Source organism: Neoarius graeffei, chromosome 16, assembly GCF_027579695.1.
Source record: "Neoarius graeffei isolate fNeoGra1 chromosome 16, fNeoGra1.pri, whole genome shotgun sequence".
NCBI lineage: Eukaryota > Metazoa > Chordata > Actinopteri > Siluriformes > Ariidae > Neoarius > Neoarius graeffei.
The window spans coordinates 69,862,037-69,874,876 of NC_083584.1; the positions used below are offsets into that span (position 1 = coordinate 69,862,037).

Here is a 12,840-nt window from a genome sequence, read left to right on the forward strand (position 1 = left end):
TGTGCGCTTTGCTTGAGTTCAGTATGGTATTTTCGTCAAATGCATCTTCGCTTTGCTTGGGTATATTACGGTATTTTCAGGTCATGTCAAATGCGCATGTGCGTGAGATAATCGCTAAGTTTTTGGGCAAGGTGTGTCTTGTGTCAAGTAGCCTCTCAAAATGGCAGTGAAAAATGCACAGCAAAATGAAAATATGAAGACGAACATGGGACATTTTTAACAGAGTGGGAGAGTTTATACTTTTTTGTTGAACGTAATGGCAAGCCATTCTGCCTTGTATATGTCAGTCATCATTAGCTCATTTCAAAGCTTCCCGCCTCCCTGAATAAGCAAGGAGCCAGATATGCAACACTAATTGAAAACCTGCACGAAAGCTTTGTAACCCGGTTCCGTGATATACAACTGAAAAGGCCACAGGTTACGTTCCTCGTCGACCCATTCAATGCGGAGATGGACTGTTTGAAAGCCCTGCTTGTCACAGATGAGGCTGCGGCTGAGTTGGAGATGATCGATCTTCGTGAGGAAGACCAACTGAAACCTGTTTTGAGGGAAGGCACCATTGAGTTTTGGAAAAGTGTGCCATTGGAAAAATACCCGAACGTGAAACGGGCTGCGCTTAAGATACTGTCAATATTTGGGTCAACATACGTCTGCGAGTCTGTGTTCTCTACCATGAAACACGTGAAGTGAAAGCATCGTTCTGTTCTGACTGAAACCCATGTGAAAGAACTGCTTCGAGTGGCAACGACGGAATACAAGCCAGATTTGAAGAGGATTGTTCAAGGCAAGGAATGTCAGAAGTCCCACTAAGCAACATGCATAGTAAGTGCACACAATATTGATTGCTGTAAATGACTGGCCTGTGGTATTAGTACTGACTGAAGGAGTAAATTTCTCTCATGTTGGTGTGTGACATTTACTATTAATCTGGCTGAGCAGAGATGCGTGCTTGAGCGTGTGTGAGAGAGAGAGAGAGAGAGCGAGGGGGGGGGGGGGGCGATGTTCATGTGCGGTCATGTGTATGGTGTGGCTTTTCTTTGGTAATGCCATGAGTCCCACTAAGCAGTATGCATAGTAAGTGCACACAATGTTCATTGTTAAAAATGACTGGCCTCAGCCTGTGGTCTTAGTACTGTAGGAGTAAATATGTTGGTGTGTGACATTTACTATTAATCTGGCTGAGCAGAGGTGTGTGTGTGTGTGTGTGTGTGTGTGTGTGTGTGTGTGAGAGAGAGGAAGGGATGGGTGATGTTCGTGTGCCCATGTGTATGATGTGGCTCTTTGCGGTAATACAGTAAAAAATGTGGCTCTTGGTCTCCAACTGGTTGGCCACCCCTGCCCTAGATGATCGAAACACTTTGCTCCAGCAGAAGCAGCAGAGAAGTGGAGAAAATTCAGGGCCCTAGCTGACCTGTCTCACTACTAGTTCCTCCTGGCCAAGTTTACAGCTTCACTCACATCAGCCAAGATCAAATTTTATCATTCCAAAATTCGTAACTCCATCTCTAACCCTAGTCAAATGTTCTCTGTCTTCTCTCCTCAGCTCCCCACCAGCTGCACCTCAGTCCTCCTTCACTGCAGAGGACTTTTCAAATTTCTTTGAGAACACAATCATGGCCATCCGTAACTCCTTCACCACCCCGGGTGGCACAGTGGTTCAATGGCTAGCGCTGTTGCCTCACAGTAAGAAGGTTCTGGGTTTGAGCCCAGTGGCTGACTGGAGCCTTTCTGTGTGTTCACATGCTCTCTCTGTATCTGCATGGGCTTCCTCCTGGTGCTCCAGTTTCCCCCACAGTCCAGAAACAAGCAGTTAGGATAATTGGGTACTCTAAATTGCCTATTGGTATGAATATCTGAGCTGTGTTCTGTGGTCAGACAAGAGTCGTATGGGAGCTGCCAGCAGTGCCCTTGTATGCCTTCGACTCTGAAATGATGAGCTGCGTCCTTCATAATTCAGCTGCAAGAAAGGATGATTATCCACCCCCCAAACCCCTGTCCTCTCCTTTCACATCTGATGTCTCCCAGCTCCTGCTTTCTCACCACCTGTGCCCTTGACCCTATCCCCTCATCTCTCCTCCAGACCATCACTCCTAACATCCTCCCTTGTCAACTCCTCCTTGTCCTCTGGATACTTTCCCTCCAGGTTTAAATGAGCAGACATCACCCCTCTGCTGAAAAAAAACCCCACTCTAGACTCCCTGTCATCCAGAACTACAGCCCAGGTTCCCCCTGTTCCTATGATGCTTGAATGGGGTTTCAAAACAGCCTCCTGGATCCTCACCAATTTGGCTTCCAAGCCAGAAACTCAATTGAGACTGCACTTCTCTCAGTCAGTGAGGCACTTCATGCAGCACATGCTGCCTCACCATCCTCCATCCTGATTCTCCTAGACCTTTCTGTTGCACTGGACACTGTTAATCACCCCATTCTCCTGTCATCCCAATCAGCTCTGGGGATCTGTGGGACAGCCCTGGATTGGTTGAAGTCCAACCTTTCACTCCTTTCAGGTTATCTAGTCTTGTACAGTATCAGCACCACACCCACTTACCACTGGTGTCCCTCAAGGACCTGCAGTCCTGATGCTACTAGTCACCTGGCCCCTCCTCCTCATTGCTCCTACCCAGCCTGCTCAAGACTGCAGTTTGCTGCTCTGGTTCCCCTTTGATGGAATGACCATCCCATTGAGGTCAGAACCACTGACTCCTGACCACCTTCAAGCACAGACTGAAGATCCACCTCTTCAGGCTGATACTCTCCCCTGCCCACTATGTAACCACATATGGGTCTTGACCAACCCAGGCTGTGTACGGTCTAGCCTAATCATGATGACTTGGGGTTAGCCACTGGGGTTTTATTTTTCCTCTACTTAGGCTACGTTCACACTGCAGGCTGAAGTGACTCAAATCCGATCTTTTCGCCCATATGTGACCTGTATCCGATCTTTTATTGACAATATGAACGACACAGATCCGATTTTTTCAAATCCGACCCAGGCCGTTTGGATATGTGGTGCTAATTCCGATTCCTATCCGCTCTTTTCATATGCGACTTCAGTCTGAACCGCCAGGTCGCATTCATCCGACTTACACGTCATCAACAAGCCACAAACGTCACTATTCTGCGCTGAAGTAGGCGGTGGGTCTCTCAAAAAAGTTACAACAACATGGCGCATAATCACGGGCGCAGATAGAGGGTGGGACGAGTCATATTTAAATTCACCTCATTCGGTCCCCCCCCCCCACACACTTATAGGGAGGAAAAAACGTTTATGCTGTCTTTCTTTGCATAAGGCAAACCTCACGGAAAAATCAAAAGACTAATTACCATTCGGTTTATTAAGGTGCACAGCAGTGTATACATATAGTTGCAACAACTCACATAAAACAAAGACTGATATTCGGTTGGTTGAGCTGCGCAGACTGCACAGGTTGCGAGCTCGAGCTTGGTTGCTATGGTTACTAACAACAAGTTTGACAGGCATATCGGGGTTGGTTTGCTGGCAGCTTTGTCCCCCCCCCCCCCTCCAGTTTTTTGTCCCCCCCCAGTTCAAAAAACGTATCTGCGCCCCTGCGCATGACATCAATGCGAGGGACGCTTCGGGCTGTGAAGGTTCTGAATCTTCTCAATGGAAGGACGCAGAGGTTAGGGAGCTGATTTCCATTTGGGGGGATGCAGCTATTCAAGCTAGATTGGATGAGTCATACCGCAACCGGGCGGTTTTACTTCCGTAAACACTGGCCATGCTCACTGCGTGTGACGTCGTCGTATCCTGCAATGCGCATGCGGAACACTTTTAGGTCGCTTTTCGTTCATACTGAGGATCACATACAAGTCGCATATATTTGTTAATGTGAACGACCTCACAAAAAAATCGGATTTCACAAAAAAATCGGAATTGAGCATTAAGCCTTGCAGTGTGAACGTAGCGTTAGTTGCACTTTGTCAGATCATTTGTACGATTGGCTTGTTTTCCTTAGCCAATTAGAAATAATTGTTACTCCAACAGAATATGTAACCCACATTAAAACAAGATCAATATAAACTGTTTGTTAGAATGTTATAAAATATGGTAAATAAACAATTCATTAAAATGCATAAATGTGTAAAATGGTCAAAATATATTTGATTAAATGAGGCATTTAAACCTGGTGTGATAATTGAATGGGAATGATTCAGAATATACCTATAAGATGGTATAATGATACTGTGTCTTTAAGAGCTACATAGCCCTTGCCCTCTGCCAGGTGATCCAGCGCAAGTGCAGATAGGACCGGAGAGCAGATGAGAAGCAGAGAAATTAATGAAGAGTAATTTGGGATCTAAAATAATAAATAAATAAATAAACAAACCAAAAACAAACAAACAAAAACAAACCCCCCCCCCAAAAAAAAAACGTAGTTGGTGATTCACAGAAGCCATAATGACCAATTAAACCACAATGGTTTTGATGAGTTTTGGCTTACTTCATTGTAACTTTGCTTGTAAATGTTCACGCTTGTGGATGCTCACTAAAAACTAACAATGTCGCTGTATGGGAATAACCATAGACACGAACTGTTTAGCAGTTAATATTTTCAGTTTACTACAGGACCAAGTGTGAATGTACATGTGCTGTTACTGGAAAGGTTTATATTGTGCCGGTTTCGAGTTAAGGTTTTTTTTTTGTAAAAGACATGTATGCGAGATGAAAAGATGCTGCGCCTGCCACTGCCATTTTAACCTGTTTAAACAATATAGCAGTAATATGATGCATGATACTTGTAAAACTTTACTAACTTGATTTATATCAGTGTAAAGCTTTATTTTCTAACCTGCCATACAGGTCAGGGTTTTTTTTTTTTTTCATTCCTGTTAGAAGTTGGAGTTAGAAAGCATTCGTGTGTGTACGCGCGGAGATGCCGTGCACGCAGGACACAAGATGGCAAGCCAAACCCATGGACTGCATTCCTAACGACAAGAACTCAAAACGTCATTGTAGAAGGGAGAGGATCTGCTGCACAACTTGATTGTTCGGGAACCTAGCTGCCAGATCGGTAGGAGTGTTAGGACTGCAAGTTTTTCCACTTTTTGAACCAAACTGTGGTGGGTTTCCCAAAAGCCTCTTAACACTAAGAGCATCTTAACTAGCAGAGAGTGTTCATTGTGCTGCTCGCTCAACCATTTAACGATGAGCTTTGTGCTGCGATGCTCAGGGGTGATAGCGTTCCGGCGCGCTGCGCCGGATTTCCGGCGCGCCATGGCTGGGGAAAGAAAAAAAAAAAAAATCTAGTTCACCCATTGTCCTGTGTCATTCTGAGATGCGCAGATAGACAGTAAAGGGAATTCGGAATTCCCTTTACTGTCTATCTGCGCATCTCAGAATGACACAGGACAATGGGCGAACTAGATTTTTTTTTTTTTCCCCCCAGCCACGGTGCGCCGGAAATCCGGCGCGGCGCCGGAACGCTATCACCCCTGGATGCTTTTGGGAAACTCCACACTGAACTGGAATACATGTAAACTGAATTCTGGACTGACAGAAAATGTGATGCATTTTGTTCTGAATTTTGGGTTTATAATTGTCAAGGTTATGATTTGAAATAATTGTTGATTTGGGAAACATACAATTTTTCCCTTACCTGTGAAAAAGAGAAGGGGAGAACCGAAATCGTTATCGGTACTAATGGTTACGAATAAAAATGGTTACTAATCAAACCTAAATACGAGAGTTACTAATAGACTGGTCTAATCTAACGTAACTAAATTATCTAACCAAAATAAACCATTATCTACTCATGGTGAATTATCTGAACTAAAACTGCCTCCAACCGGGGGGGGGGGGGGGGGGGGGGGGGGGGTAGAGAAAGAGGGGGGAGTGAAACCCTTATCCTTTGAAACCCTATCCTTAGGACCATTTTGAAAGCCTGTTGTTATGCATGCATGTTTGTTTCATTATCTTCAGTAAAGTGCCAGATTTTGTGTTTAAAAGTACCTAGTCTCTGGCCTAATTTTATTGTGTTACCCCACACATCAATTGAACCTAGAATTGGTCAAGTGGTGTAAATAGTGTGTATTAGTGATACATATGCTACAATTACACGAGGTGTTATTCTGTCACTTGTTCAGTTGGCACTAGAACTTTGTCTACAAGTTGAGCACTTCTTGTACCTGACTTTTGCACTTGCACATTGCTCTGGATAAGAGCTTCTGCCAAGTACCTGCAATATTCTAAATCAAAATTAAAACAAAAAGAAAAAAGGCTTGAAATATTTCACTTTGTACCATGAATATAGAAAAGTTCATCTTTTTGAATTATAAAAAAAACTTTTTAAACGATATTCTAATTAAGATTCACCTGTATTTTCTGAAGTGCACCATTCCCTTTTCCAGCAACATAATGCTCTCTCATAACTCTCATGCTCCAGAGTTAGTATGGTGTTTCTCTGATTAAAAGCCTCACCTTTTTTCCTTCATACACAGCTCTGATTATTGTAGCTAAACAGTTCCAGACCAGAGAACTAGTCTCCAAAAGGCTCCTGTACACTGCAGTCTGGCTTTTTATGCTAATCTTACAGCAGCAGTTTCATCCTCTCAGGCTATGTTGATGCCTCTGATGCCCTGTTTACGTTATTTCGAATCAGCGGATCATCAGATTAACGTTTTTAAAACGATTCGCGTGCACACAGCAACGCCAATACACGGATACGCCAATCACATGACTAATTAGACGGCACGTCACATGATCCCAGTGCATATCAGGCATGCGCAAGTCACTCACCACTTGCAAGTGGAAGGATGGCAAGTGAACACCTTCTCCAGCAGATAAACACACCTGGCTGTGATGTTCATGTTCTCACTGAGTTTAAGCGCCTGAAGGAGGTTGAAATGTGTAAATAAACCTCAGTGCAGCTCAGCGCTTCCTCCTGCGCTCCAAATCACTCCGCCCTGAACGGCGAGTGCCCTCTAGAGGGTGCGCACTCCGGCCCTGCGCAGCTCACAGAGCGCGCGAGTGAAGCGCACAAGCAGTGACTCGGGACTGAGCCGCTGTGTGTGTGATCCTAACGCCAGCGAATCAGGAAGGTGGATGTCACAGTGACGTTGTCCAATGACGACGTCAGCTAGAGCTCAGCACAGCGTATCCGCGTATTCTCAATGTTTACACAGCACTGGACCAGACACGATCTGGATTGAATACGTTGACCCTGGCGGATTCTCGTTTCCCGGCGTTTTAATGTAAATGGACAGTGCATCCGCGAAGAAAACGAGACAGATACGGTCTAATGTAAACTTGGCCTTAAATGGTAGATGTACTGGACATTAGCACCTGATGCCTCAAATTCTTTCACCAGTTCCTTTCCTTGGTCTTGGGACTCAGATGTTGGGACTCAAAGTTCATTCATCCTGGGAGTTGATTCATGCCTCTTTTCTGAACAACGCAGTGTGTGCGCTCCCAGGATTTTTAGATTTGCACACAGATGACTATACAAATGTGCATCGAACCTTCAGTTGCTTGGAAATTGCTCCTAAGGAGGAATTTGGCTTGTGGAGATCTACAAATTTTTTTTTTTCCCCCTGGTTCAGTTGATTGGCTTTCCCCACAGGCTTGAAAGCGAGGCCCGTTTATAGCCACATGTGCACTCCCAATTAATTCCTCTTGATCACAAATTGGCCAATCAGATGCTTCTAAAAGTCATTACAATAATTTCTGGAAACATCTGACAAACTGAAAAATCTGACATACTGTAGTAAATAAAACCCAAAAAATATAAACCTGTCTCTTAGCTGTTATAACTGATGCAAGAAGTGGACAGAAACATGAAATGTGTGGAACTGTGAGAAAGATTATTTTCTTTATTATTATCTTTACTTTTTCCTCCCCCCCCCCCCCAACCAAACTTTTTACCAACTTTGGCCTTTTTCTGATTTTATTCAATTACCATCAATTACTCTTGCTCTCCCCCTCTCCATCTCTCTCCCCTTCTCCGTCTCCCTCTCTCAACACACACAGATGGTGTCTAATTGATGAGGTTATTAATAGAAAGTGTTTTAATTATTCATTCATTTTAATGAGTTAAAATACCTGAAAATACCAAATTCATTCTAAAATATCAGAAAGAAGTCCGGGGAGTGGTCTGATCAAAAAAGAAAAAACGACTTGGAATGAAAGAAAAACAGGAAACAGAAAATAAAGGAAATCAAGATTGATGAAAGGAAACAAAAAGGAATGCAGAGGAAAATAATAAAATTAGGGCAGACTTAATAAGTGATAAAAGGTGTAGTATAAGAAATGAAGATGAGAATCAGTGGAGAGAGAAATTGTGTGCTTAATCCTTCTACTGATTGCTTTTTTTATTCTGTCCTGTGATTATATACATTTTTCCCCTTTCCCCATCTATTCCCTTCCCCCCTTCTACTTTTTCAACATTTTTGTTCCTTTTGCCTTATTTCTCGTCTGACTTTCTATATTAACTTTCCTTTTTTCCTTCTCTTTTTAGCCTTCTTTTACACTTTCTTCCTTCCTCAATTCTTTATCTTTTTTCATCGTCAAAGGATAAATCCAAAGATTTCTTAAATCTTCCTCACATTTTTAATACTTCCATTCTTTCTTTCATTTGTTCCTTTGCTTTCCCCCCTTTTACTTTCTCCCTTCAGTCTTTATTTTTACTTCCTCAGGTGACAGAAGAGACAGAGAGACCTGCAACTCTGCAGTAGACAAACTAATTATGGCAACCTGTGACAGCTCCTGCTAATATCATATCTGTCACTGTGTGTGTGTGTGTGTGTGTGTGTGTGTGTCCTACAGCGTTCCTCACATATAGAATTGAATTCATTTAAATAAAATAATCTTCATATCAACAAATGTCTTCACTGAAGTATACTTCTGCCCCCTGGTGGTGACAAACAAGCATGCACACATTTCAGGACATTAAATTTTATAGAAAAATTTAGAATAAAAAGTACAATAGTTTAATATTTTAATTATCTTAATATAATGCAAGATCACCTCACTTTGATTATAAATAAGTGATAAAGCTTTGGTTAAATTCTCACTCATTAATATTGCTTTAATGTTTTACTTTTACATTTCCTTAAAATATTTCCCTTTTTAAAAAAAAAAAAATTATATATTTTGACCACAAGAGGGCACCAGACAAGAGGGAAAAAAACCCATTGGGTTGCGTCCCAAACAACTGATTAGTTCACCATTCAAAAAATTTAGAGACAAACAAAATTTAACAATACTCTTATTTTTATTTAAATATGCAATCGTAATACAGGACAATGGAGCGTTCTACTGGACCATGTCAATAAGAAAGAGGGTCTAGGGGAAGTTATCAAGTCTGAATGGGGAGAAAATCCCAAATTTCAGGACAGCTTCACAATCATTACTCTGACATCATGTGTAGAAGTGTCAAGGGAAAATGAGCTGTTCAAATTTGAAACACGGGCTATATTTCAGATCATTAAACTTGCTTAACCATTCCAATAGTGTGTGTGTGCGCGCGTGTGTGTAAGTGTCTAGGGGAAGTGAGCATCTTGAATTGGAACACAGCCCATATTTCAGACCCTCAGACTATCAATGATTTGGATACAGTGTGCTGAATTGTCTAGGGAAAGCAGCCACCCCTAAATTGGAACACAACTCATTTCAGAGCCCCTAACAACCTTAAGCATACATGGTTCCTGCAAGTGGAATCCAGGAACTATGACCGTTACATTTAACAACAAGACCAGCCACTTCCTTGAAGTTCAGTGTGAGGAGTTCCATTTCATCTGTTCCTTCAAAGTATCAACTCTGAAGTAAAAAGGGGTGGAACCTAGCTGATTAATAACACATATGCAGGTGCCAAGTTTCTGAAAAAAAAAAAGTTCTCGAAAAGGTCGTACAGCACAGCTGATTACTGTACACGTGTCGGGGTAGTATGCAAGTTATTTGGAATGAGACATGGTGTAATGTGGAACGCACTCACTCCTGCACTTGGCACAGCGGCTCTTGTCGTACTCAAGGAGTTCGAGCGATCGGCTTCTCTCAGTCACCAGCCGTCTGAATGCCGCCTCCTCCCTTAGACGTGCTGCTTCTTCTTTCGCATACACACCCAGGTCCTGTGTGTAGCGTCCATACATCTACAACCAGAGGAAAGAGATGCTGTTACACACTCCAGCTGATGAAAACATTCATCATGTTTAAGATTGAAAAGTCTCATCTGAGGTCCTTTTTTTGGCCAAATCTGAACTACAATAAAATACTAAATATGCAAAAAAAAAAAAAAAAAAAAAAAGACACTTAAGTGTAAATTAACTGCACGTGTAATGGTTTGCACTCAAAAGCTGCATACATCTTTAACTAACTAACGTAAATAAACCTCGCCGCTCATACAGCAAGCCGTTTTAACATTCTAATAGCTGGGCTAGATATGAATCACAGATATCATCTGTAATTCAATTCTTCCAAGTCCAAAAGAACATTTCAGATCTCCACAATGGCATTCTTCCTAGGACAAATGATATCACTTCTACCTTTCATGTGTACTGAGCTTTCAGTTTCAGATATGTTCATCCTAGATATCGAAAACGCAACTGTGGAGATCTTCAATCGAATTCTTACTAGAAGAGACTCCCATTTCAGACAGAAAATTCGATTCTTACTAAATGTTAGTTTCAAATATCCAAAATGGAAAAAAACTTCTAGATAGCCATAATGCAACTTTAAATATCCAAAGCATACACTGGGACGAGTAAAAATGCAGTTTCAGATACCTACAATTAGAATTATGACTAGTAAGAACTAAATTGCCAACATCCGAAATGAGAGTTTCTCCTAGTAAGACTTCAACTAAAGATATGTTCATCCTACAACCTCCGTTCCAAAAAAGTTGGGGCGCTGTGTAAACTGCAGATAAAAACCAGATGCGATAATTTGCAAAATCATGGAAACCTATTGAAAATAGTACAAAGACAAACATATCAGATGTTGAAACTGAGAAAGTGCATTGTTTTTTTGAAAAATATATGCTATTCTGAATTTGATGTCAGCAACACATTCCAAAACAAGTTGGGACAGAGGCATGTTTACCACTGCATTACCACTACTTTTAACAACACTCTAAACATTTGGGAACTGAGGAGACCAATTGCTGTAGTTTTGAAAGTGAAAGGTTGTCCCATTCTTGCCTGATATACAATTTCAGTTGCTCAACAGTTCAGGGTCTCCTTGGTCCTATTTTGTGCTTCATAATGCACCAAATGTTTTAAAAACGGGAGACAGGTCTGGAGTGCAGGCAGGCCAGTTTAGCACCTGGACTCTTACTACAGAGCCATGCAGTTTTAATATGTGCAGAAAGCAGTTTGGCATTGTCTTGCTGAAAGAAGGAAGGCCTTTCCTGAAAAAGATTGTGTCTTGATGGCAGCATATTGCTCTGAAAATGTGCGCGCACACACACACACAACCCCGATTCCAAAAAAGTTGGGACAAAGTACAAATTGTAAATAAAAACTGAATGCAATGATGTGGAAGTTTCAAAATTCCATATTTTATTCAGAATAGAACATAGATGACATATCAACTGAGAAAATGTATCATTTAAAGAGAAAAATTAGGTGATTTTAAATTTCATAACAACACATCTCAAAAAAGTTGGGACAAGGCCATGTTTACCACTGTGAGACGTTCCCTTTTCTCTTTACAACAGTCTGTAAACGTCTGGGGACTGAGGAGACAAGTTGCTCAAGTTTAGGGATAGGAATGTTAACCCATTCTTGTCGAATGTAGGATTCTAGTTGCTCAACTGTCTTAGGTCTTTTTTGTCGCATCTTCCGTTTTATGATGCACCAAATGTTTTCTATGGGTGAAAGATCTGGACTGCAGGCTGGCCAGTTCAGTACCCGGACCCTTCTTCTACGCAGCTATGATGCTGTAATTGATGCAGTATGTGGTTTGGCATTGTCATGTTGGAAAATGCAAGGTCTTCCCTGAAAGAGACGTCGTCTGGATGGGAGCATATGTTGCTCTAGAACCTGGATATACCTTTCAGCATTGATGGTGTCTTTCCAGATGTGTAAGCTGCCCATGCCACACACACTAATGCAACCCCATACCATCAGAGATGCAGGCTTCTGAACTGAGCGCTGAGAACAACTTGGGTCATTCTTCTCCTCTTTAGTCCGAATGACACGGCGTCCCTGATTTCCATAAAGAACTTCAAATTTTGATTCGTCTGACCACAGAACAGTTTTCCACTTTGCCACAGTCCATTTTAAATGAGCCTTGGCCCAGAGAAGACGTCTGCGCTTCTGGATCATGTTTAGATACGGCTTCTTCTTCTTTGAAGTATAGGAGTTTTAGCTGGCAACGGCGGATGGCACAGTGAATTGTGTTCACAGATAATGTTCTCTGGAAATATTCCTGAGCCCATTTTGTGATTTCCAATACAGAAGCATGCCTGTATGTGATGCAGTGCCGTCTAAGGGCCCGAAGATCACGGGCACCCAGTATGGTTTTCCGGCCTTGACCCTTACGCACAGAGATTCTTCCAGATTCTCTGAATCTTTTGATGATGATATGCACTGTAGATGATATGTTCAAACTCTACAATTTTACACTGTCGAACTCCTTTCTGATATTGCTCCACTATTTGTCGGTGCAGAATTGGGGGGATTGGTGATCCTCTTCCCATCTTTACTTCTGAGAGCCGCTGCCACTCCAAGATGCTCTTTTTATACCCAGTCATGTTAATTGACCTAATGAGTTGCAATTTGGTCCTCCAGCTGTTCCTTTTTTGTACCTTTAACTTTTCCAGGCTCTTATTGCCCCTGTCCCAACTTTTTTTGAGATGTGTTGCTGTCATGAAATTTCAAATGAGC

At 42.1% G+C, this 12,840-nt stretch overlaps 1 protein-coding gene across 2 annotated transcripts in view; it reads right to left on the reverse strand.

The window, feature by feature from the left end:
• clcn2c (chloride channel 2c) overlaps window positions 1-12,840 on the reverse strand; it is a 213,933-nt gene that overhangs the window by 139,829 nt on the left and 61,264 nt on the right. The window contains exon 2 of one of the 2 annotated variants that reach the window (XM_060943402.1): window positions 9,951-10,104. In XM_060943402.1, the coding sequence (XP_060799385.1) occupies window positions 9,951-10,104 (154 nt within the window). Of the gene's footprint in view, window positions 1-9,946; window positions 10,105-12,840 lie in introns of those variants that run through there. The other variant, XM_060943403.1, reaches the window with a different exon arrangement.